Source organism: Lonchura striata, unplaced genomic scaffold (genome assembly GCF_046129695.1).
Source record: "Lonchura striata isolate bLonStr1 unplaced genomic scaffold, bLonStr1.mat Scaffold_85, whole genome shotgun sequence".
NCBI classification, from domain to species: domain Eukaryota; kingdom Metazoa; phylum Chordata; class Aves; order Passeriformes; family Estrildidae; genus Lonchura; species Lonchura striata.
The window spans coordinates 457,476-483,495 of record NW_027461188.1 but is presented as its reverse complement, the minus strand read 5'-3'; the positions used below and the strand labels follow the sequence as shown (position 1 = coordinate 483,495).

At 50.9% G+C, this 26,020-nt stretch overlaps 2 protein-coding genes across 2 annotated transcripts in view; one reads left to right on the top strand and one right to left on the bottom strand.

Moving 5' to 3' along the window:
• The window catches only part of LOC144248744 (uncharacterized), a 51,991-nt gene extending 35,082 nt beyond the window's left edge, over positions 1–16,909 (bottom strand). The window contains exons 1-3 of the mRNA XM_077790738.1: positions 16,895–16,909; positions 15,633–16,689; positions 3,936–4,341 (exon numbers count right to left, since the gene is read on the bottom strand). Coding sequence (XP_077646864.1) covers positions 3,936–4,341; positions 15,633–16,689; positions 16,895–16,909 — 1,478 coding nt within the window. The remainder of the gene's footprint in view (positions 1–3,935; positions 4,342–15,632; positions 16,690–16,894) is intronic.
• Positions 1–26,020, top strand: part of LOC144248765 (uncharacterized) — a 646,176-nt gene that overhangs the window by 226,652 nt on the left and 393,504 nt on the right. The gene's annotated exons all lie outside the window — the stretch shown is intronic.

The window sequence follows — 26,020 nt, the reverse complement described above, 5'->3', positions numbered from 1 at the left end:
TCCAGAAAGACTGCAAGGAGACAGTGACCTCTGTCAGCGGGACCCTCTGTGTGGGACAACCACTCCTGGGGTGGCTGTGCCAGCTCCTCCATGAACCTCCAGCCCTGGGAACCTGGAGCAAGTGGAAACCGCAACTTGGCCAATACAGCCTGTGCCTGAAGCAAATGGAAAGAGAACTGGGGTGGGAAAAATCACGGTTGTTTATTTACAGAAGAACAGCAATGAAAACACAGAACACATCTAGATTTGTAAGAATATTTGTAATAACAACAGTTTATAGAAGGTATATACCTAAGAACATATCTAACAACAATATCTGAAATGTATTTACAGAAGAAAAAACAAAGCCCTAAAACCTATATCCTAAAGTCAACAACAAACTGTAAAAACTATGTACAAAAGGGTGGCATCTCTGTCCGGGATCTCCATCAGTCAGGAAGAAAAGCAGGTGCCATGGTCACTGCAGTCAGGCACAGAGGGCTCTTCCGTGTGTCCCCAGGCTGGCACAGCGGGACTCTGCTGCCAGAGCTGAGGCTGGCTGGGTCTGGGGGCTGGGCCCCAGGCACTGGCATGGGGCTTGTGTGGCCCAAAGCAAGCACAGGACAGGCTGGGCATGGCCACCAGAATCCAATGCACTGGGTACCACGTGCCTGAGCAGAGACCACCCAGCCCAGCCCCGCCCCAGCCTGGCTGCAGGGAACCCACTCTGCCTGTGGGGACCACATGCCTGTCCTGCTGCTGGCATCGCTCTTCATCCCAGGACCATGGCCTCCTCTTCATCTTTTTCATCTATGTCCATGTCCTCGGTGTACTCTTCCATGTCCACGTCCATTTTCTCTTCCACATCCACATCCACCTCCATCTCTTCCTCTCCAGTCTGCTCTCCATCCACCTCCATCTCCTCCTCCGTATCAATTTCTGTGTCCACCTCCATCTCTTCCTCTCCTGTCTTCTCTCCCTCCACTTCCATCTTCTCCTCTCTATCAGTCTGTGTGTCCACCTCCATCTTGTCCTCTCTGCCTGCCACAGCCTGCAGAGGTAGCAAAACCTCAGAGTGGGGTCCCTGTCCCACCCCATCCCCCCAGAACTCCAGCCCACCCGGGCAGCTGGGGGGATCCACCTCCATGGAATGGCACCGTACCTTCCTCAGGACAAATGTCAGCATCATGCAGGGATGGATGACACAATCCAGGCCTTAGGCAGCTTTGGAGACTGATGAGATGAGGTGTCGGGGGCAGGAACAAGAAGGGTGACAGGAGCAGCAGGAGCAGCGTGCAGCGTGTGCTGAGCCCAGGGCCAGCGGTTGTGTTGTGCTGCTTGCTGGCTGCTGGCAGTTCCAGATGGGACATGGATTGTGACATGACCATTGAGCTAGAGAGCCTTTGGTTCCATGCTTAGCAACGTTCCCCCAGAGCATGGTGCTCAGAGCCCTGTTCCCAAGGATGGAGCATCCACAGCCTGGGCCAGTGCCTCAGCACCCTCAGTGGCAAAGAGCAGCTTCCTTAGATCCAGCTTCAATCAGCCTCCTGCAGCTGAAAGCCGTCCCCCCTTGTCCTGTTGCCACAGGCCCTGTGCAACACTCTGTCCCAGTCTTTCTTGTGGCACCCTTGCAGTGCTGCAGAGCTGCAGTGAGGCCTCCCCAGGGTCTCCTCTTTGCAGGCTGAGCATCCCCAGCGCCACGTGGACAGCAGGCAGTGTGATCTGGGGGAGTCCTGGCTGGAGTCAAATGGCATCAGGAATGGAGAGATGGAAGCTTTAGGCCCAGCTTTGCCTCTCAATGTACAAAATTAATAACAGTGGAGGGCAAGATGGTGGGACACTGGTTCTGCTCTAATTGGTGAATACAGTCTCTGTTTTTTTCTTTCTTTCTGTCATGCTGATGCAGGTTTGGCTGTTTGAAAGGAAGCTTGGCACAATATCCATTGTCTTCTCCATTTGTGAAACACCGAGCAGAGTCTGGGCAAGCTGATGTTGCAGAGCAAAACCTGCCAATGTACTGGTGATCCTGAGCCTGGAGGATTCCGTTAAACCCAGGCAAAAGTAATTTCTGGAAAGTCAAGCCTGGTGTACATTTTCTTGAGTTTGGCTATGCCAACTTCACCTGAGTCTTATAAAATAGCAAACAAAAAACTCAAACCAAAACAGACAAAACCCAGAAACAAAGAAACCCACGCAAGCCAATCAAACAAATAGATTTTAAAAATCCAAATAAAACCAAAGGGAATGAGGAGTTAGGATTAGTTTTGAGTTCATCACAGCAGGCAAGTGGATGCTTTCCACGGGACCACCATAAAAAGCCACAGATATCAGCTGCTCCAAAATACACCCAACAGGAGAACCATAAAAGTGGTACATAGCATCTCTGGGGGCGGCTCCCCATGAAGGTGAGGGATGAGCACACAGTGGTACAGCTCCAGCCTTCCCCACCCTCCAGGCTGCTCTTTGCTCCTGATGTAAGAGCCTTGCAGGACTGTGGCCCTTCTCAGTGCATTCAAATCATTCGCACAGCTCTCAGTTGAGCCACTGGCATGTCCAGAGCGAGATGCAGGCACAATCCTACTGCCTGCTGAGCCTCTCTGGGAGATCCTGAGCATCTTCTTGCCTAGAGCCACAAAAGAGCTCAGGCTCTCCCTGAACTGGATCAAATACAGGAAATGTGGGGGTAGAGAAGAACATCAGGGATGCAATGGTTGGAAGGCTCATGGGTGGTAGACAGGGAAGGGACCAATAGGGAATGGCAGGGTTCCTTGTTAGGGACATAAACCAATGGAAAAACAGGGAAGGGAGAACTCACCAGAACTTGGACAGATAAGGGTAAAAGGGTAGGGAAGGCCAACGAGCCAATGGGGAGCACAGAACTGGGACAAATTGACACAGTGCTGCAGAGCAGCATGGGGAAGATTGTTTCCCCACGCTGAGCTGTGAGGAATGTCCAGAGCCTGAAGTGCATCTGTCCAGGGGATTGCCACTGTTCTTTCCCCAGTAAGCTCACAGGTCTCCACAAACACACACTGGAGATGTCTGGAGCCGTTCATCATTTCTCTGCTCTCCAGCACCAAGGCAATGGACTCTGGCACACCTCTGAGCTCATGCCCGTGGCAACCGCCCCTGGCCATGGGGCTCCATGGAACTGCTCTCAGGAAACCCTCCAAGAGTTGGGAAATGCCCCAAAACTGCCTCAGGAATGTGAGATACCCCAGCATCTCTTCATTAATGGAGACTATTAAAAAACTCACCCAGTAATGGGCTCCCCCTATCTTAATCATCCCCAAATTTTTGCTGTCTCATTCCAGACCACAGACCACATCCCTAATCCCTCTCCGAACCCATCCCACTCCTCCTGGACATCATGATCCCTTCTCAAACTGTACCTCCCCCATTTCACACCTCCCAATCCCCATCCCACCCCACCCAATGCCCATCCTGATTTGCATCCTGCTTTTCCCAATCCCCTTGCAACCCAATTTCACTCTGAGAGGCAGTGGAATTGAGTAATTTTGGGGTGGGATTCAGTAGTTCTTAGTGGCACTGAGTGGTTTTCAGCTGACAGATCAGTCCCTCTCATTTTTTGGAGAGCCAAGAAATAAAGAAAACTAAACCAAATAGCCCCCAAACTCCCCCATATCCTCACACATATCTCCCGGAATCCAAGATTCCCCAAAACACAACTAAGATGTGAGGCTTTAGATGTGTTTGATGCATTTGTTAATTTAAACCCCAATTTTCTGTGTTTTGAATGGAGGAAGATAAAAGATAACTGGAGCAAAAATAAAAGGAACATCAGCCACTTCCCTCTGTGTATCACAGGGAATGTGGTCACCAGGGAGCTGATCAGGGTGGGTCCTCTGATGGGGATGGAGCTGGAGCAGTGCACGAAGCTCTTCCTGCAGGCGGGGTTCTCACAGGGCTTCCCTTACTGGTGCCTCTGCTGGTGCCGGTTAAAGAACGAGCGGTCTGAGAAGCTCTTCCCACACTGGGGACACTCGTAGGGCCTCTCCCCAGTGTGGATGCGCCGGTGCCTGACAAGGTTGGAGCTGTACTTGAAGCCCTTCCCACAGTCAGGGCAGAGGAAGGGCCTCTCATCCGTGTGAATCCGATGATGTACAAAGAGATTGGAGCTGGTATGAAACCTCTTCTGACAGTCGGGGCACTCGTAAGGCCTCTCCCCAGTGTGGATACGTTGGTGGGTGGCAAGGGCAGAGCTGCAGCTGAAGCCCTTCCCACACTCCCCACACTCGTAGGGCCATTCCCCGGTGTCGATCATCTGGTGGCGGATCAGGGTTTTGCTGTGCCTGAAGCTCTTCCCACACTCCAAGCACTTGTAGGGCTTCTCCCCACCATTATGGTGCCCAGTGACCAACAGCTCCAAACTCTGGCTGAAGCTCTGCCCACCTTCCTGGCCCAGAGTGGATCTTTCCTCCTCAGAGCAACCTGGTCTGGATTTGCAACCCGTCCTCCTGTGGGATTTCCAGGGCTTTTCCTTCCCGTTGGATTCCTGCACCGTGGAGCCGCTCAAAACAGCCTCTTCCATGAGGTTCTGCTGCAGGGATTTTTCCTCCCTGCTCTCCATCCGCAGCTCCTGCTCTGGGAGAGGAAGGACAAGGAGAGAATGGGATTTGCCTCCGTGCCACAGGGAAGGGGAAGGAGATCTCCCCAGTGCATCCCCAGCAGGAGGGCACTGGCAGCGGGGCTGTCCTGCAGCTGGGGGCTGTGCTGGGTTGGGAGATGGAGCAGGAGAGAGGGGGAAAGGGGCACTGACTTCCTCCTTACCTGCCTCAGGGTCCCAGGGCATCTTCCTCTTCCTCACAACCTTCTCCTCCATCTGGCAAAAGTTTGGGTATGGAAAATCCTGTTTTGGGAGGAAAACAAGGGATGAGCACATTGAGTTTTGTACTGGTTTGAAGGTAAACCAGTGGGAGAGTCTAAGACAGAATGACAATTGAGTAAAAAATATAAGATTAAGGCAATGATACAGAAACACTGGTTTAATCTGACAGAGTCAGGATATAACCTGACACCTCGTTGCTCAGGGTGGTGGTAGCAGTCTGATGAAATGGTGGCTGCAGCCCTGTTGGAGTGATGATCGTGATTCTGCCAAAGCAGTGATCCTGTAGAAGGGTCTGGTCTTCCTCTGAAGGTCCAGTGATGCTTATGGAGCTCTTGTCCTCTGGGAATGCAGTAGGCAAGGTGGTTGTGGTGTTGCAAGGGTGAGATTATATCCAGGCAGGAATGCTTGGTTCCTCCCCCTGGGCGGAGCATCCCACAATGGGATGATGTAATTTTATCAGTCCTGCACTGACACTCAATGGCCCATTAAGAGAAGATGGCCCTGGAGGGCGTTATCAGGGCTGAGCCATGGAAGAGATAAAGAACACTGCTCCACCTGTTGATAACAGTTTATGGAGATGGTGACTGAAAACACTTTTGGTTACATCTGACACTGAAACCTGAAACAGTGAGGCAATCCCTGCTCCGGGTGGGGGGTGAACACCACCCCCCTTACCCAAACTGGCTCAGGTGTAAAACCCCCACCCTGGGAAGGCCACGCACACAGGGGATAATGTCACACTTGCCCTGCCCCAGGGGAGATCTCTGTCCCTGTCACCCCCTTGCTCTCTCCCCTTTTCTCTTTCTTGCCATCTCTCTCTCTACCTCACATTTACTGTTCAATACAATCCACTTTGGATTTGGTCTCCTTAGCACCTGAATTGGGGCAGAGGCATATCTCTAACAATTTTATTAACCAGATTGTGACATTATTTTTGCACAATGAGTTCAGGGCACTGTTGTCTGACCCCAAGTGCCTTTGACAACAGCATGGTTCTCTCCTCTGAGGAGTTTGTGGCTCTTTCTGGAGGAACTCTTGGAAACTTGGATGCAGCTTCCTCTGAGTGACTTTTGGGAGAACTTATGAGGAAAATGGCTGTTGTGGGTGGCCAGTGTAAAGAAAATATTTTGTTGTCCTTCCTTGAAAAGTTTGTTAAAACCACTGGAGGAAAGGGAACAAATGATACCAGAGAGACTGATAAGGATCATTCACCCCAAGGTGAGGAACACAAGGCTACTTAAATCCTATGAGAAGTTCAGCTCAGGTAGCTAAATTCCCAAGTAAATCCTGAATTCACAAGTTTGTGGGCTTTTCCAAATATGAGAATCATTATTTTCTTGGTCCCCGTCCTTTGTGACAGTTACACAGACCTTTCCCTTCCTTTAATAATCTGTATTGGACCAAATTTCCACATTTCTCTTTTTGGAACCTGCCAGCATCTGAGTTGGAGCTCTGCTGGAACTGATGAAATTTGGAATTGCCACAGAATTGCTTCTGTTGTTGGTTTATTAATGTTTGGGATTTATTTGCATTTCCATCACAAGTGACTTGTGGGAAGAGCAAATATTCCTCAAGGCGTTTTATGGAGTGTTAAGTTTAATTTCTGATGAGTTTGTTTTCTCTAGCCCAGGACATGTTCAAGGGATCTCTGGTTTTCATTTGGCCCTAATTTTCTTCTGATTTGTATTTTTCACTTAAAAACACCTGAAAAATAACTAAAATTATTATTGAGCAGACATGTCAAAAGTCCAACTATTTAAGAAGTATTTGAGGTGGAATTTATTCTTTGGGAACATATTCTGGAGGATCTGTTGGTTCTTGGGGGATATCTGGCAGTATTTTCCATATCTTTACACTCCAAAAGCCAAGGTGGATTTGTCTCTCACCTCAAAATGACTCAATCCCACTCAAAACCCCAAAATCTTACCCCAAAATAGGTGAATCCCACCTCAAAATGGCTGGTTCCCACCTCAGTCCCATGCCAAAATTACTCAATTCCACAGCCTCCAGGTTGATATGGGGTTGCAAGGAGATCAGGAGAAGTGAGATCCAAATTTGAGGTTGTGGGATCAGGATTGTGCGGGGCTGAGTGAGTGTGATTTATTTTGATAGCAAATGAAACTTCCAGAACTATTGATTTCTGTCCCATTCAGTTTCTGTCAGTTCTGGTTTGCTTTTCAGAGTGCTGCCTTCTCAGCTGATTTTGTTTGTGTCCTCCTGTCCCAGACTGAAAAGTAAGATGTGTTCTATTTGCCATCTGTATGGCAGTTGTCCTGTGTTAAGTGGGCAGTTTTTCCTTATCTCTTCCACAATCAATCCTCCCTCAGGGGAGACATCTGCTGATAATGGGCTATTGAATGTCACAGCATGACTGATAAGAACTGTAACATCCCATTGTGAGATGCCTCGCCCAGAGGGAGGAGCCAAGCATTCTTACCTTCATCTAGTCTTGAGATTCTGGCCCACCAACACAGCTTTTTCTGCGCTGGATTTCCCAGAGGAACAGCTGCCTCTTCCACTGCCTCTTCAGAAGAAGACTCCCTTTTCTACAGGATCACTTCTCCAACAGAACCACACCTGACACTCCTGGAGGGCTGCAGCTACAATTCCAATTGGACTGCGGCCAACACCCTGTCCAACAGAGTGTCAGGTTGTATTCTGACCCTGTCAGTGTAGTTTTAGTTCACTTCATTGTTTCTTTTATCTTTTTATTTTCTTCCCTAGTAAAAAACTGTTATTCTGGTTCCATATTTTTACCTGACAGCCGCCCTTAATTTCAAATTTATAACAATTCTGAAAGAAAGGGTCTACATTTTTCCAATTCAGTGGAGGCCCATGCCTTCCTTAGCAGACACCTGTGTTTACAAACCAAAACACCTTCTTTCTCTCCTGCCTTCCTTTGCCTGCTCTGTTACTCTTTCATTGCCTCCCTTGACCCAGGGCACCCAGTTCTCACTTAAGACCAAGTTTCCCTGTGGTACACAGCGGGTCTCCCCATCTTTCTGCATTACCCACTAAGTGTAACCAGGTCCTTGAGCAAAGACAATCCCATGAATGGGTTGGTCTTTGCCTGAGGTGGGATTAATCCAAACAGTTTTCCCTAAAATACCTTTCATATGTACTACTAGGGACCTTATCTCCATCTACTGTGTGTAAGGGTTCTGACTGGGCAGGGCCAGCTCGATTGACAGACCCTCAGGTGTTGAACATCCAGGTTGCTTTTGCCAGGTTAATTTCCCAGTTTCTAAATGTTCCCCCACCAAGTGCCTTCAGGGCTGTCTTAAGGAGTCCGTTGCACCGTTCAACTTTGCCGGCAGCTGGAGCATGATAGGGAATATGATATATCCATTCGATACCATGTTCTCTGGCCCAGGTGTTGATAAGGCTGTTCTTGAAATGGGTGCCGTTGTCAGACTCAATTCTCTCAGGGGTGCCGTGTCTCCACAGGACTTGCTTTTCCAAGCCTAAGATGGTGTTCCGGGCAGTGGCATGAGGTACAGGGAAAGTCTCCAGCCATCCAGTGGTGGCTTCTACCATGGTCAGCACGTAGCGCTTGCCTTGGCGTGTCTGGGGCAGTGTGATGTAGTCAATCTGCCAGGCCTCCCCATACTTGTACTTGGACCACCGCCCACCATACCATAGGGGCTTCACTCTCTTGGCCTGTTTGATGGCAGCACACGTCTCACAGTCATGGATAACCTGGGAAACACTGTCCATGGTTAGATCCACCCCTCGGTCTCGTGCCCACTTGTAGGTGGCATCTCTGCCCTGATGACCTGAGGCATCATGAGCCCATCGAGCCAGGAACAACTCCCCCTTATGGTGCCAATCTAAGTCTATCTTTGACACCTCTATTTTTGCTGCCTGATCTACCTGCTCGTTGTTTCGGTGCTCCTCATTAGCCCGACTTTTGGGGACATGGGCATCTACATGACGGACTTTCACCGTTAGCTTTTCCACCCGAGAGGCAATGTCTTTCCATATATCAGCAGCCCAGATTGGCTTTCCTCTACGTTGCCAGTTGGCCTTCTTCCACCTTCCCAGCCAGCCCCACAGAGCATTGGCTACCATCCATGAATCAGTATAAAGGTAGAGCTTTGGCCACTTCTCCCTTTCAGCAATGTCCAGAGCCAGCTGAACGGCCTTGAGCTCAGCGAGTTGGCTTGATCCACCTTCTCCTTCGGTAGCTTGTGCAACTTGGCGTGTGGGGCTCCATACGGCTGCTTTCCACTTCCGGTTCATCCCTACAATGCGACAGGAACCGTCAGTGAAAAGAGCGTAGCAGGTCTCCTCTGCTGGTAGTTGGTTGTATGGTGGAGCTTCTTCAGCCCTTGTCACTTGTACCTGCTCCTCATCATCAGTGAGACCAAAGTTTTCACCTTCTGGCCAGTTCGTAATTATCTCCAAAATCCCAGGGCGATTCAGGTTTCCAATCCGGGCGCGTTGAGTGATGAGGGCAATCCATTTGCTCCATGTGGCGTCAGTGGCATGGTGGGTAGAGGGAACCTTTCCTTTAAACATCCACCCCAGCACCGGTAGTCGGGGTGCCAGGAGGAGTTGTGCTTCTGTGCCAATTACCTCCGAGGCGGCTTGAACTCCTTCAAAGGCAGCCAAGATTTCCTTCTCTGTGGGAGTGTAGTTGGCTTCAGACCCTCTGTAACTTCGGCTCCAGAATCCCAGTGGTCGGCCTCGAGTCTCCCCAGGCACCTTCTGCCAAAGGCTCCAGGACAACCCATGGTTCCCGGCTGCAGAGTAGAGCACATTCTTGACCTCTGGTCTCATCCTGACTGGGCCAAGGGCTACAGCATGAGCGATCTCCTGCTTGATCTGGGTGAAGGCTTGTTGCTGCTCAGGGCCCCAGTGGAAATCATTCTTCTTTCGGGTAACCAGATAAAGAGGGCTCACAATCTGCCTATACTCGGGAATGTGCATTCTCCAGAAACCTATGGCACCTAGGAAAGCTTGTGTTTCCTTTTTGCTGGTTGGTGGGGACATAGCTGTGATCTTGTTGATGACCTCAGTGGGAATCTGGCGCCGTCCATCTTGCCATTTCACTCCCAGGAACTGGATCTCTCGGGCAGGTCCCTTGACTTTGCTCTTCTTGATGGCAAAGCCAGCTTCTAGTAGTATCTGGATGATCCTCTCACCTTTCTCAAACACTTCTGCCGCTGTGCTCCCCCACACAATGATGTCATCAATGTATTGCAGGTGTTCTGGAGCCTCACCCTTTTCTAGTGCAGCCTGGATCAGTCCATGGCAGATGGTGGGGCTGTGTTTCCACCCCTGGGGCAGTCAGTTCCAGGTGTACTGCACGCTCCTCCAGGTGAAAGCAAACTGAGGCCTGCGTTCTGCTGCCAGAGGAATGGAGAAAAACGCATTAGCAATATCAATGGTGGCATACCACTTTGCTGCCTTGGACTCCAGCTCGTACTGGAGTTCCAGCATGTCCGGCACAGCCGCGCTCAGCGGTGGAGTCACTTCATTTAAGCCACAATAGTCCACAGTCAATCTCCATTCTTTGTCAGATTTGCGCACAGGCCAGATGGGGCTGTTGAAGGGTGAGTGGGTTTTGCTGACCACCCCTTGGCTCTCCAACTCCCGAATCATTTTGTGGATGGGGATCACGGCATCTCGATCCATCCGATACTGCCAGCCGTGCAGTGTCGAGGTCGCAATTGGCATGCGTTGCTCTTCCACCCTTAGGAGTCCTACTGCAGAGGGGTTCTCTGACAGTCCAGGCAAGGCGTTCAATTGCTTAATGTCTTCTGCCTCTACAGCGGCTATTCCAAAAGCCCACCTGAGTCCCTTTGGGTCTTTGTAATATCCGTTCCGGAGGAAGTCTATGCCTAGGATACACGGAGCATCTGGGCCAGTCACTATAGGATGTTTCTTCCACTCCTTCCCAGTCAGGCTCACCTCGGCTTCCACCAGAGTCAATTGTTGTGATCCCCCTGTCACACCAGCAATGGAAACAGGCTCTGCCCCCACATGTCCCGATGGTATCAGAGTACACTGTGCACCAGTATCAAATAAAGCATCATATTTTTGTGGCTCTGATGTGCCAGGCCATCGGATCCACACTGTCCAGAAGATCCGCTTTTCCCGTGCCTCTCCCTGGCTAGAGACAGGGCCCCTCTAACACTGGTTATTATTCCTTTCCTGGGCATACATACTAGAGGTCCCTTCAAGGGGGTCTGACAGATCGTACCCACAAGCTTGGTCACGGGAGGTTGAGGCTACCTTCACTTTGGTGGAACTCCCCCGGTTAGAGTTTCCCTCCTTGAGTTGACGGACCCGTGCTGCCAGGACAGAAGTGGGTTTCCCATCCCACCTCCCCATGTCTTCCCCATGGTCACGCAGGAAGAACCACAGATTAGCCCTTGGGGTGTACCCTCTCTCTCTAGCTGGGGATTGTTGGGTGCTGATTCTGGGGCCTGTGACTCTCACGGGTGCTGTATTAACCTTCCTTATCTCCTCCCTCATCTCCTCTTTAAACTCCTTAATCACAGCTGAGATATGAGCCTGCATTGGGCCATTAATCATACTCTCATAATTCCTAAGTTTGTTGGCAACAGAACCTATTGTCTCCCGGTGGGTGTCAGCATTGATTGTTGCAATGAAGGTGGCGTATTGAGATGGCCCAAGATTTGCCAGACTCCACAGCATTTGTCCCGTACACCTGACCTTGTCAGGGTCATCATTGTGTCGTCCATCCCTCCCAAAGAGTACCTCCAATACTGCCACTTCCCTCAGCTGTTGGATCCCTTCCTCGAGGGTCTTCCAGCGCATTCTATGATGGTGCTCTTGCATTCTCTCTCTGTGGACAAACCTCTCCCTGACACTCATTAAGAGCCGCTCCCAGAGAGAAAGGGACCCTGGTTCCCTTACAAAAACCTGATTTATACCCGAGTCCTGGGTCAAGGGTCCTAAGTTCCTTGCCTCACCACCGTCCAGCTGCACGCCTGTACCCATAAGATCCCAAACCCAGAGTAGCCAGGTAGCATAAGCCTCACGCCCTCGTCGCACAATGTCTTTATGCAGATTGCGAAGACTTTCGTACGTCAGGGACTCGGTGATGATAGCAATCTCTGGCTCCCCTGTGGGTTGTGAGGTTCCTCCATTCCTGTCCCTATCTGCAGGGTGCTCTGCTTTCACCTTAGACTTCCTTGTTTCTACCGGGGCCACTGCTGCTGACCGTGACTGCCCTTGTGGTTCAGCTGGAACCTGGACAGTTGTAACATTAGTGGGTTCCACAGCTGTACTATTAGACTGTCCCTCCTCAAGGCAAAGGGCCGGTTTCTCACCAGCTGGGGAAATGCACTCCTTCAGCATCTCTTGTATCTCCTTAACCAGAATCCTCACCCAATCTGGGCGGTTCATTTCTGAGGTGGGCTGTGGGGCAGGGTCAGGCTCTGGAGCAGCAGCATCTCGAGTCTGTGGTGTAGGTGTGAGGGTAGTTATCCAGGTTAATCTTCCCTTATCTCTGAATGCTAAATATAACAGGACTATCAGCAACACCACCCATTGTATGGTATCATTAGCACTTAGAAAGGATCTTAACCCTTTGAGAACTGGTGGAGCAGACCCAAAAAGATGGTTAAAAGTTTGGGAGAAAGTTTGCCCAGGTGCTATTTCCTCGCAGTAGGTACCGTTATTAAAGTAACCCCAAAAACATACACTTAACGTGTGGTAGCTATGAATCCATGTACCTGCCTTCCAGAGGAAATTAAAGATCCATGAATTCCTCACCCAATTAACCCAGAAGCCAAACTTGATAACAGACACCGTAGCCTTAGTTATAGGACCCATTTTTAGATAAGGGTCTGCAAATGGGAAAAGTATAGCTACGATCACATGCCACCCAAACCAAGGTAAACTAGACCACATGGTGATGCTGAAGATGTTTTTACACACAACAAAAAACCAAATTACTTAAGAACTGTTAATCCTTTTTCCCTCTCAATGCCCTCGGGCCTCACGTTGATGCGCCAAATTCTGTCTTGGTTCGACAAGACAGGAGTCTGTAAAAGAGGGCAAAGCCTCCTGTGCAATGGAGAACGGCAAACCCCCCTCCCTCTGAATTACCAGGATCTTTAAATTAAAAGGCTCTCAGGCAAAGATATGGGAGTGGGAGTAACAATTCTTTACTAGGAGAAAACTAGACAACAATTTAAAAAAAAAAAAAAGGCAAATGCAATCGGTACAAACAAAACCAGTGAAAGAAAAAAGTCCAGAACCTGGGGAATGCCAGTATCAGTTCTGCTGGGACAATTGCTTCCCTTGCAATAGTTGATGAGTTGCAGCTGCAGAGGTGATCTTTAGAAGGGTACAGTTTTCCTTTGGAGATCTGGTGGCAGTGGGGCCGGTCTTCCTCTGTGCCGGGGTTGCCTCTGAGCTCCGCCGCCGTCGGCTCAGCGCGCGCCGGCTGCTTCGCTGCGAGTGCCGCCGAAGAGAGAGCGAGCGAGAGCTGCTTCCCCCAGAAATCCCGCGAAGAGAGAGAGAGCTGCTTCTCTCGGAGTCCCGCCCAGAGAGCTGCCTCCTCTCCCCAAAAAGCTACCCCTTTAAACAACAATAGAGTGCTTGGCTTCCCCCCTCTGGGTGGGACCCCTCACGGTGTTACATTTACCAGCCCTTCATTGAATCAGTCAATGGTGTATAAACAAACTATTGCCTCTACAGGGCAAAACCATTGTCTCTGAGAGAGATAACAAAAACCTGTCCAACCGGTTTTTTCTTCAACAGATGGCAAATGGAATACAAGCTTATCTTACAACCCAGGACACACAGGAACCCTCAACTCCTTCAAACCCAGCATCCCCCTCATCCCCTGCAAGTTCCTCCCATGGCACCGGCCATGGCCATGTCCCCACTTGTCACTGGCCATGTCCCACCATGTCCTCACCCATGGCTGTCTCCCCACCATGTTTCCATCCCTGTCACTGTCCCCCATGTCTCCATCCATGCCTGTGTCTCCCCATGTCCCTAGGGATGGCCCTGTCCCCCTCCATGTCCATGCGTGCCCATGTCACTCTCCATGTCTAATGCTTTTTCTCTTTTTGAGCCTGGTCTTATAAGCTCTCAGAGATAAGCATTATACCCTTGATAGCTCAGCTACCTCATGTGGCATAAAACAAGCAGGATGGCTCATGTGACAGTGTTGGAAATAAAAAGTTTTAATAAAAGGCAAAAATAAAAAAGCTTTTTACAGAGAAAAGCCAAGTCAGGGCAAGGGTTCTTGCTCTTACTAAAACACTTCACAAAAGCAATTAACTTCTTTTGTTCTCTTCTTTTCTAGGGAATTGCTTAGGTGGGACTTTTTGGCTCCTGTCCAATTAGCTACCCTTAAGTTTGAGGTGAAGTCCCAGAGGTCCTATGAGGTGTCTTTAAACCAAATTGAGGAGAGAAACACCTGGCCTTTTGTCCTTTTTAAGGGAACAAAAGGTTAACTTGTTTACTCTGTCAACAGAGGGCACATTCTTACACGTGTCCCACCATGTCTGTGTCCTACCATGACCACATCCACTAACTTAGTTCAATGTCTATTTTTACTTCAATATTGGATATTTTAAAGGGATAAAGAGAAATGAAAACAAAATCAAAGCCAAAAGAAAGACTTCCATGTCCATGCTGGCTGAGGATCCACGTGCTTGGGTGGAGGGAAGAACCTTTTTGGTGGAGTTTCTACCCCACTGTCTCCAAAATCTTGGTCTTTTCCCCAGTTTTTCCACCATCTGGCTGCAGAAGACACCCTTGGGCAATAGGAAATCAAAATCGTGGAATCCCTGAAGTTGGAAAAGACCTTGTCCTGGTTCAGAGCAAATTTGGGAGAGAACCTCCAAAGGGATTCCTCTGGAAAGCAGATTCAATTGGCTCCTCCCCCAGCCAGTTTGGGAAAAATATCTCCTTGGAGAACAGTGGAAAAAACTGTTTTTTAAAGAATAAAACCTAAACAATATTAAACAATAAAACCTCTTGCTGCTCTAAAAGAGAGACAAACTCAGGAAGTCCCTCCGTGGGTTGTAGCTCAGCTCACTCAGTCTCTTATCAGTCCCTCCGGTGCTGGAAATGCCACAGTCCAGGCCTGGCCCGCTGGGCCACAGGTGTGAGCTGCCGGTGCTCTTCTGGGTGTTCAGGCCAGAGCAGGTTTAAACAGGTCCAAAGAAAAGGGAAAAACAGCCACAGTCCAGGGAACTTCTCTGCCACAGCTAGCTAAAACTAATTAACAGCAAAGGAGAGCTCTGTACCTCTGTCTGTCCATCTGCAACAACCTGGCCCAGGAGCAGGAATGTGGAGGAGTGAGTGCAGTTTCTGAAAACAAACTCTGCCCTTCTCTCCCTCCTTTGCTCTCGGAACAAGTCTTAAAGGTGCAAAAATTATAATTCACCATAAACACAACAAACAACTGGAGATACAAGCATCAAATAGTCAACCTAGGACATACCTCCAAGACCATTCAGTATTCCTTGATGCCACCAGAAGATAGGATTGAATGCAAAAGATTTTATGGAGTTGGAAGTCATTAAATCTGCTCTCCCCAAGGAATTCCCATTGTTGGTCTGTGCCCCAATGGATGTTCCTGCCACTGGGTTTATCTAGGTGCCCACAGGGAATGAGGAAGATGTGGAGCCTCCCAGCCAAGTGTCTTCCCAACACAGATAACCAGGCCCATAGATCACCAAGACTGCCTAATGAAGGTCACTGAGGATCATCCAACGTGGATCCTCCCATAGGGAATGGAGCTGGGAGGAGCATAAGAAGCTCTTCCCACCCTTGGGGAACTCACAGGGCTTCCCCCCTTAGTGGCGCCTCCGTTGGTGTTTGATCAAAACTGATCTCTGTGAGAAGCTCTTCCCACACTTCCCACACTCGTAGAGCCTCTCCCCGGTGTGGATGTGCCGGTGCTCGGTGAGGTCGGAGTTGTGCTTGAAGCCCTTCCCGCAGTCGGGGCAGCGGTAGGGCCTCTCCTCGGTGTGACTCCGCTGATGTACGAGGAGACTGGAGCTGATCTGAAACCTCTTCCCACACTGGGGACACTCGTAGGGCTTCTCCCCGCTGTGGATGCGCTGGTGCTTTCTCAGGTCTGAGTGCCACCCATAGCTCTTCCCACATTCCAAGCACTCATAGGGCCGTTCCCCAGTGTGGATCACCTGGTGCCGAATCAGGGCTGAGCTTTCTCTGAAACTCTTCCCACATTCCCCACACTTGTAGGGCTTTTCCCCAGTATGGATCTTTTTGTGTTCCGTAAGCTGGGAGTTGAGGCTGAAGCTCATCCCACACACCCCACACTCGTAGGGCTTTTCTCCAGTGTGGATCCTCTCGTGTCTCCTCAGGCCAGAGCTGTGCCTGAAGCTCTTCCCACATTCCCCACACTCATAGGGTTTTTCCCCAGTGTGGATCCTCTGGTGTTGCATCAGGTAGCCCTTCTGGCTGAAGCTCATCCCACATTTACCACACTCAAAGGGCTTTTCCCCAGTGTGGATTACCGAGTGCTGTATCAGGCTGCTCCTCTGGCTGAAGCTCTTCCCACATTCCCCACACTCAAAGGGCTTTTCCCCAGTGTGGATCCTCTGATGTTGGATCAGAATGGAGTTCTGGCTGAAGCTCCTCCCACACTCCCCACACTCAAAGGGCCTCTCCCCGGTGTGGAATCTCTGGTGAAGTCTCAAACTGGAGCTCCACCTGAAACACTTTCCACATTCCTCACACTCGTAGGGCCGTTCCCCAGTGTGGATCACCTGGTGCTCGATCAGGTGGGAGCTCCGGCTGAAACCCTTCCCACATTCCAAGCACTTGTGCGGCTTCTCCCTGCCACGAGGCTTCTCCACCAGCTCTGAGCTCTGGCTGGATCTCTGCCCACCTTCCTGGCTCAGGAGGGCTCTTTCCTCCCTGCAGCTCCCTGGGCTGGGTTTGCTGCCACTCCTTGTGCGGGATCTCCAGGGCTTTTCCTCATCCTCCATTTCCTCCATTTTCATTCCTCCCCGGGAATGAAAAATCCTGGTCTGGGGGAAAAAAAAAAGAACAGAGCATCTTGGACTGGGAGTTTCTCCTGTCCCCACTTCATCTCACCAAGTCATTGGGCATTGTGTGTCTATAAGAACCTCCAAAACACCAAGGTTCAGCATAAAAATCCTCCAAACTTTAAGACACAGATCAAAACCTCCCCAAACATCAAGATTCAGTAAAAAATTCCTCCAAAACATAAAGATTCAGCCCCTAAAAAAAATAAAGCACCAACATTTAACCCAATAAAGCTGAGAAATGCCGTGATTCACCCCTGTGAAAATCGTGGAACCCCTCAACAGTCACGTGCTGCATGTGGGGTGACAATGCTCCTGGGGCTGAGGGGAGGCTATAGATACAAGGAGGTATGGAACCTTGTGGTGATCCTTGTTTCTGCTCCTCCTCCTCCGGTGTCCCTATTCTTCCTCACACTCCTCTTCCTCCTCCTATTCCTCCTTCTCCTGCACAATCCCACCCTCTCCTGCCACCTGCATCCTTTGACCATTCTGTTCCTCAAGCCTGCTTCTCCTTCCCTTCTCCTCCTGCCCCCAGGCCCAGCACCCACTGCCGGCTGCCTCTTCCCCCCACACCCACAGCATCCCAGCGCAGGGGCAGGGATGGAGCTGGGGTAGGTCGGGCTGGGGCAGCGCTGGGCTCTCGGCCGCTCCCGCCCGCACTCGGTCCCCACTGCAGCCGCTCCCGCCAGGACAGCGCGGGGGGGCCCGGCCTTGGCGCTGCCCCACTCCCACCTCCCCAAATTCCCCTCGCGGGGCCATGGGGCCGAGGGGGGGCGCAGGTGGGTCCAGGTGGGGAACGCGGGGAGCTGCGAGTCTGCCTGGCAACTGGTGAGTCATCAGCGCCGCGGGCTCTGATTGGCTGAGCTCGGCCCGAGCCCTGGGGCTGCAGCACAGAGGGGACACCCTGCTCCAGGGGGGATGTCCCACAAACGGGGGACCCCATGGAAGGAACCACAGGAAAGTGTCTTTACAAACAGATGCTCTAAAGCTGCTCGGAGATAGGGCCAGGCAACTTTTTTATGTAAGGAAGTGACAGGAGAAGACATCGGTTTCAGAAAATTTTATTAATTGATGACACAGACTGCTGCTCAGCCAAGGTCCTGCTCTATTCATGAACTTCCAGAAGAACAACAAAGACTTAACAGAGCCATTAATATCGTTTGCTATATGAAAGTGGGGTGCATATTAATGGTGTATGTAGTAGGTGGACTGGGATATCTGTAGCTCTCAAGTACTTCAGCCAATTAGGAAAGAGAGAGTGAGATGTGGCCAGGAGAATTAGGATGAAAAGGAGGGCTGTGTCCTTCAACAATTGGAGAGATCCCATGGGAAATGTCCCATGGCCTCTCCCAGTTTTAGAAATGAAATTACTTTTACAGTACTCCTCTGTATTCTTTGTGGACAGAATCGTCTGGTGATGTCAATTTTCCCGCACACCCTGGGGCTCATCCCGAATTCCTTCCACCCTCCGGGGCGGCGGGCAGGGAGTGCAGCTGAAGGTGCCTCACCCACTTTGGGTGATCGGCTCCCTTGGCTGGCAGTGGCACTGGGGATTGATTTGGGACCCGGGAGTGACCAGGAGACAGATGAGTGACACATCAGGGGGTCTGTGAAGAGTCAGCAGGGAGAGAGCACTGAAAATCTCATCAGTGAGTGCCCTGGGATCCTCGGGGAGTGAACATGGCAGGGCACCCATGGAGGGGAGAAAAGGGAAAGCCAGGGAGGGTCCTGGCCAAAGTGATGATTATCCCAAAATGTCTCTGAAGGGTCCCCTGGGAGAATGTTGAGGTAGTTTGCATATTTCCCCAGAGGTAATTAAGGACATGGACACCCAAGGGGGGCAATAAGGGAAGGGGAGAAGGGATTTGGACAACAGGGGATGGATGGGGTTGGTGTGCTGGGAAGGGATCGGGTGAAGAGAAGTGTGCAGGAATATGGTTCAGGTAAGAAGCAGCAGGAGGAATCTATGTGGTAAGAAAAAGGATGATGGAAAAGAGGAGAAAGAGAAAAATACAGAGGACTGAAATGTTTTTCAGCAGGGTCTTATCCTCACATTTGCCAGCTGATCCAGATCCTTTCCATCCCCGGTTTCCAGGAGAGGAAAAGCAGGAGGTCAGGATGCCAGGGGTTTCTCTGCGGTGGCAGCGGCAGCACCGGGCGCAGAGGTGCGGCACCGGGAGCACGGGCTGGGGCCTGTGGGGAGCTGCGGGGCCGGGCCGGGGCTGTGGGGCAGCCGGGGCTCAGCGCCGGGCGCTGCCTGACCCCACCAGCCCCGGGCAGGGCCGGCAGTGGCCCCCGGCCCCCAGGAGGCTGCGGGACGCCCCGGCCGCTGCCCGGCCCCAGGGAGCTGCCGGCCCTGCCCGCCGGGGGGGCCGCCTTTGGACACTGCGGCAGGACAGGCACCGGCTCTGCCACACGGGCTGGGCAGGGACCCTGAGCACAACGGGGAAAACAAAGGAACAGCTGGGAAATGCAGAGTGCACATGAAGGATCAGGATTTGCTGTTCAGGATTTGGTCTGGGTCCCTGCAGAAAGGAAAGGTTTTGCAGAAAGCTCAGCAGCTCTCAGAGGATGAGCACCCACAGGCAGTGACCGGGGCTGCAGGAGTGGCACAAGAAGCCCTGCAGCACTTGGGCACAAGGGCACAGCAGCTGAAGGCAAGAAGGGATGAGCAAAAGGCCAAGCTGAAGGCAAAGGCCATGGCAGAGTTCCCACAGCCCCTGAGGGATCAACCCCAGGGCCCAAGGGGGCCCCAGCACCCAGGGCATGACGGGGTCGGCCACAAGCACCTGGCAGAGGCATTGCCCTCCTGGCCAGGGCAGAGCCCACCCAAACAGCCCCTGGGAAGGAGTCAGGGCTCCAGCTGCAGCCCAAGGACACTGCAAGCACAGACAGCAGCACCCTCAGCAGGAGCAAGTCCACCCCTGCATGGACATGGATTGGCAGGGCTCTCTGAGCTCCCATCCCACCGGGGACCCACCACACTGGAGCCCTGGAGAACATTCAGGCTGGGTCTGCATCCAGAGGAGGCCTCTCCTGATGGACACAGGGGCCTCTCCATCCACTCTGAATCTTACACCTAACGGGGGAAAATTGTAAAGGAGTGTTTTCATTATTAAGGGAATAAATGGGAAAGCTGAGCTGGTGTCATTTGTTCAATCACTATTAGGAGCTGTGGGGGATAGGTTTGAAATAAACTAATTTCTTTTTCTTCCTTTCTTCCTACTGTGATTGTTATTAACTAGGAAGGAATTTGATGGTGGCATTGGAATATTGTAAAAGGTGATACAGAGGCTATTGCTGCTGTACCTTTGTGTCAAATGTCTGGGAAGGCCTGTGCTGAAGGGAACCCAGAGGTGTGGGCAGCCCCATGGAAAGACGGAAAATTTGATGCGGAGCCTCTCCAAATTACTTGGAAGCAACCAGGACAAGTGGTGTCTAAAAGCAACACCCTGTTCCAGGGGAGGGAAGGAAGGGCTCACAGCCTGGTATGGAGTCCCTGCTAAAGGCAGGGCTTTTGGAGCCAGGGATGTCTCCCTACAGCACTCCTATCCTGCCAGTCAGGGAATCAGATGGCTCCAATGAGGAGGACAAGGAGAAGTGGCAGACAAAGCCCCTGTGAAATAGCTCAATTTGCTATCTAAAAAATACCTTTTGAGTATCTTAAAAAGAAGTTCAAATGATGGAGAAAAAGGTTACATTTGGGAAATAGTGGGACTGAAGATTCCTGGTGGATTGACCCAGAGAGGGTCTGGGGAATCTCAGAAGTAACATTTCCCAGGACCAAAAACGACCTGAGACAATTCAAAGGATTAATAGGGAATTACACAGCCTGGATTGAGGATTCTCTTTCCAGCCAGAACATTGTAGGACTTTTTAACCTCAGACAGCCTCCATGCTGTGGTATGGACAGGAGAAAGTGAGCAAAACTTGGGAAAATGAACAACCAAAAATATTGATGCCTCAGCTGGGGCTCTTCCAGACTCAGAAAAGAAATTGGAATTGTAGGGGAATGTTCAACAGGGCCATGCCAAAGGAATCCTTGGGCCAAAATGTTTCACCCAGTGGCCAGAGTGGCCTCATTGCCTGCAGAATTGTGCAGCCACAGCTTCAACGGGAACTGAGGCCCAAAAGCTCAACAGGATCTCCGACTGTTCCAGTCTGCCATCAAGTTCAAGCTTTGATCACCAAAAGAGCCTCGCAATGGATGAGCAGTGCTCGGTTATTACAGTGTGAAACTTGTTCAGTGGCACAGGAGGATTCAGAACTGAGGACAGGGGAAGGGTTTAACCCAGCCTCCTGTTTGAACAGCCCACAGAGGGGCTGGGAAGAAACCCAGCACTGCATTCAAGTGACACAGCTCCAGACCCAGCCTGGGGGAGATTCAGGAGACATTGCCTGGCCTGAGGCAGAAAATGTCTTTGTGGATGGCTCTTCAAGGGCAGCAGAAGGGAAAAGAGTTCCAAGACACGCTGTTATTGAGGAAAGGGAATCAGACAAAGTGCAGGTTACCCCCATGGTCAGCTCAACCAGCACAGCTGTGTGTGCTTGTAAGAGCCTGGCACTGAAATGCCCTGAGCAGGAAGGCTTCAATATCTTCTGGTGACACCATCTCACCTAACAGGGGGGCAAAAGCAATTCTGATTGCTCAGCAACCACTGGATCACTTATTAAGGTATTTCTAAAAGACATAATTCCAACAAAAGGGATTGTGGAAGCAACAGACTCAGAGAGCAGAACTCATTTTACAGGAAAGATCCTCCAGGGGGTTATGGCAGCTTTAGGAATACAATGGGACCTCCAGAACCCCTGGCAACCCCAGAGCTCAGGATGGGTACAAAGAATGAATGGGGAAAGAAAGAAACACCTCTGGAAGCTGGGGATAGAAACCAAGATGCCATGGGTACGGCTTTTGCCATTGGCTTGGGTAAGAAGAAGAGCCAGAGCCAGGGCAGATATTCAATTATTTCCCCTTGCAATTGATCTCTGGAATTCCTTACCCTGGTTATTTTCCACCTAGTGCAGGGTGGAGATAAGGGATGCACATTTAAAGCAGTCTGTGGCCAGAATCCTGTCTCTGGTGCAATCTCTCCCACAGGAAGCTGGGCTGGCACAGAGCCTGCCTTGGCACTTTGCTGCTGCCAACATCCAAGCAGGACATGGGCTCTGCCTAAGGAGTGCAAAGCAGCACCACTGGTGGCCAAGTGGCGTGGCCCATGCCAAGGGGCCCCGAGGCCAGAAACAGCCGCCAGCACAGCTGAACATGGGGGGACCCCTCAGCCTGGGCTCCAGGTCTCTGCAGCCCCGGAGATTTGCACTTCCCGCCTGCAGCAGGAGGATGGGAGGCCCCCCTGAGCCTGCACTGAAGGCAGCGCAGCAGCAGCCAGGGCTCCACAGCGGGGCAAGGCCCTGGGCCTGCCCACACCTCCTCTGCTGAAATCCTCGGCCTGGCCACCCTCCTTGGGCAGCTCCAGCCACCGGGGCCAGCCCTTGCTGCCACTGCTGCAGCTTCAGTGCTCGCTGGGCCTGCACTGCCACAGCTGCTGGGGAGACACCGGGACAATTCCACTCGGGCTCTCACTCACACTCACACACTGCCCTGCCTGCCAGTGCATCCATGGAAAATAGACCAGCTCACAGACTTGAACATTGTTAACCTTTGATTTCTCTACTCAGGCTTGCTTTGCCTTGGCCTTGGGGAAAGAAATGTTAAAGGTTTTGTTAAGGGATGTTACACCACTCAGTGGAGATGAGTTTAACATCTCAACACACTGGGAATGGCCCAAAAGATACCCACAAAGACAACGACCAGCAGCAAAACATCAACCCCAGCAGCAAACAGCAACCAACACCTACCCCAGACACTGCCCCCGGCAGGGCTGCAGACACCTGGTCTGCAAAAGGCTGAGAAGGAAATCCAGCACATCCCACCTCATTAACAGCACAAGCAAAGAAATCCGGGTCCAAGAGGAAACCAAATACTAAAAACTGCACAAGTTGAAACTACAGAACATTAAACCAGTGGATTTAGATTGCTTCAGACTACACAAGTTTGGGAAAAATCGAGTAAAACCCACATGTAATGGAACTATTTTCTTGGCACACCCGGGTTATGTGAGAATGGAATGATTTTTGTTGCACATCCTGGCCAGAATCAAGGAATGCCTTGACTCTAACACTAAAAAGATTAGTGAAGTTTTTCTTTTTCCTGAAGTTTCAGTGCAAAGTTTAGAGCATTAGAGTATTTTTTTATTACTCATACTTCTATATAGCTGGTTAGGTTTGGGTAAAGGATGTGAGAATGAGTTTTCCTTCCGAGGGGAATTAGAAAAAAACTGAATTATCTTGGGATTTTTTCTCTATGTTTTTGCGTAGCTGTAAAAGATAGAAAAATTTTGATCTGGGTTTTTCGAAGTTCACCTTTAGGATGCATCACTAGAAGAGATTTAAAGGTGACCCCTTAATGTTTAAACAGGTAGCCTGGACAGGAGCTTTAGAAATGCAAATTAACACTGCTGGGGCAAAGTGGGGACAATGTACCTGGCTCCCCAGCACACCAGGGGATAAAGGAATGCTGCTTCTCCTCCTCTGTGCTGCAGCAACTCTCATCTTTTTACCATGCTCCACACCTTGGCAGTGCAGCTCATCCAGCAGCTGAGCCAGGGCATGCAGGTGGCAGCCAGGCCTCCTGATCCACAAACGGCTACAAAAGGACAGGGAATGAGGGCACCGAGAATAATCCCAAAACCAAAGAGGACCCGGGAAGGACAAAACAGAGTCAAGGAGTGAATCTGCCTGGAGATAGGGCCGGGCACTTGTAGATAAGGGGAGTGTCTTGGTTAGACAAGACAGGAGTCTGTGAAAGAGGGCAAAGCCTCCTGTGCAATGGAGAACGGCAAACCCCCCTCCCTCTGAATTACGAGGATCTTTAAATTAGAAGGCTCTCAGGCAAAGATATGGGAGTGGGAGTAACAATTCTTTACTAGGAGAAAACTAGACAACAATTTAAAAAGGCAAATGCAATTGGTACAAACAAAACTAGTGAAAGAAAAAGTCTAGAACCTGAGGAATGCCAGTATCAGGTTTTGCTGGGACAATTGCTTTCCCTTGCAATAGTTGATGAGTTGCAGCTGAAGTGGTGATCTTTAGAAAGGGTATAATTTTCCTCTGAAGATCTGGTGGCAGTGGGGCCGGTCTTCCTCTGCGCCGGGGTTGCCTCTGAGCTCCGCTGCCGTCGCCTCTGCGCGCGCCGGCTGCTTCGCTGCGAGTGCCGCCGAAGAGAGAGAGAGCGAGAGCTGCTTTTCTGGGAATTCCGCGAAGAGAGAGAGAGAGCTGCTTCTCTCGGAGTCCCGCGAAGAAGAGGGAGAGCTGCTTCTCTCGGAATCCCGCGAAGAGAGAGAGAGCTGCTTCTCTCGGAATCCCGCAAAGAGAGAGAGAGAGAGCTGCTTCTCTCGGAGTCCCGCGAAGAAGAGGGAGAGCTGCTTCCCCCCTCTGGGTGGGACCCCTCACGGTGTTACATTTTTTTCAGCCTTTCATTGAATCAGTCAAAGGTGTATACACAAACCATTGTCTCTGAGAGAGATAACAAAAAAACCTGTCCAACCGGTTCGCCTTCGACAGATGGCAAATGGAATACAAGCTTATCTTACAACCCAGGACATTATCCACCCCTTATTCTATTTCCATCTGCACACCATGAAATCTTACACCCAGTTCTCTCTTAAGACTAAGTTTCCCTGTGGTACACAGCGGGTCTCCCCATCTTCCTGCATTACCCACCAAGTGTAACCAGGTCCTTGAGCAAAGACAATCCCACGAATGGGTTGGTCTTTGCCTGAGGTGGGATTAATCCAAACAGTTTTCCCTAAAATACCTTTCATATGTACTACAGGGACCTTATCTCCATCTACTGCGTGTAAGGGTTCTGACTGAGCAGGGCCAGCTCGATTGACAGACCCCCGGGTGTTGACCATCCAGGTTGCTTTTGCCAGGTTAATTTCCCAGTTTCTAAATGTTCCCCCACCGAGTGCCTTCAGGGTAGTCTTAAGGAGTCCGTTGCACCGTTCAACTTTGCCGGCAGCTGGAGCATGATAGGGAATATGATATATCCATTCGATACCATGTTCTCTGGCCCAGGTGTTGATAAGGCTGTTCTTGAAATGGGTGCCGTTGTCAGACTCAATTCTCTCAGGGGTGCCGTGTCTCCACAGGACTTGCTTTTCCAAGCCTAAGATGGTGTTCCGGGCAGTGGCATGAGGTACAGGGAAAGTCTCCAGCCATCCAGTGGTGGCTTCTACCATGGTCAGCACGTAGCGCTTGCCTTGGCGTGTCTGGGGCAGTGTGATGTAGTCAATCTGCCAGGCCTCCCCATACTTGTACTTGGACCACCGCCCACCATACCATAGGGGTTTCACCCTCTTGGCCTGTTTGATGGCAGCACATGTCTCACAGTCATGGATAACCTGGGAAACACTGTCCATGGTTAGATCCACCCCTCGGTCTCGTGCCCACTTGTAGGTGGCATCTCTGCCCTGATGACCTGAGGCATCATGAGCCCATCGAGCCAGGAACAACTCCCCCTTATGGTGCCAATCTAAGTCTATCTTTGACACCTCTATTTTTGCTGCCTGATCTACCTGCTCGTTGTTTCGGTGCTCCTCATTAGCCCGACTTTTGGGGACATGGGCATCTACATGACGGACTTTCACCGTCAGCTTTTCCACCCGAGAGGCAATGTCTTTCCATATATCAGCAGCCCAGATTGGCTTTCCTCTACGTTGCCAGTTGGCCTTTCTCCACCTTCCCAGCCAGCCCCACAGAGCATTGGCTACCATCCATGAATCAGTATAAAGGTAGAGCTTTGGCCACTTTTCCCTTTCAGCAATGTCCAGAGCCAGCTGAACGGCCTTGAGTTCAGCGAGTTGGCTCGATCCACCTTCTCCTTCGGTAGCTTGTGCAACTTGGCGTGTGGGGCTCCATACGGCTGCTTTCCACTTCTGGTTCATCCCTACGATGCGACAGGAACCGTCAGTGAAAAGAGCGTAGCAGGTCTCCTCTGCTGGTAGTTGGTTGTATGGTGGAGCTTCTTCAGCCCTTGCCACTTGTACCTGCTCCTCATCATCAGTGAGACCAAAGTTTTCACCTCCTGGCCAGTTCGTAATTATCTCCAAAATCC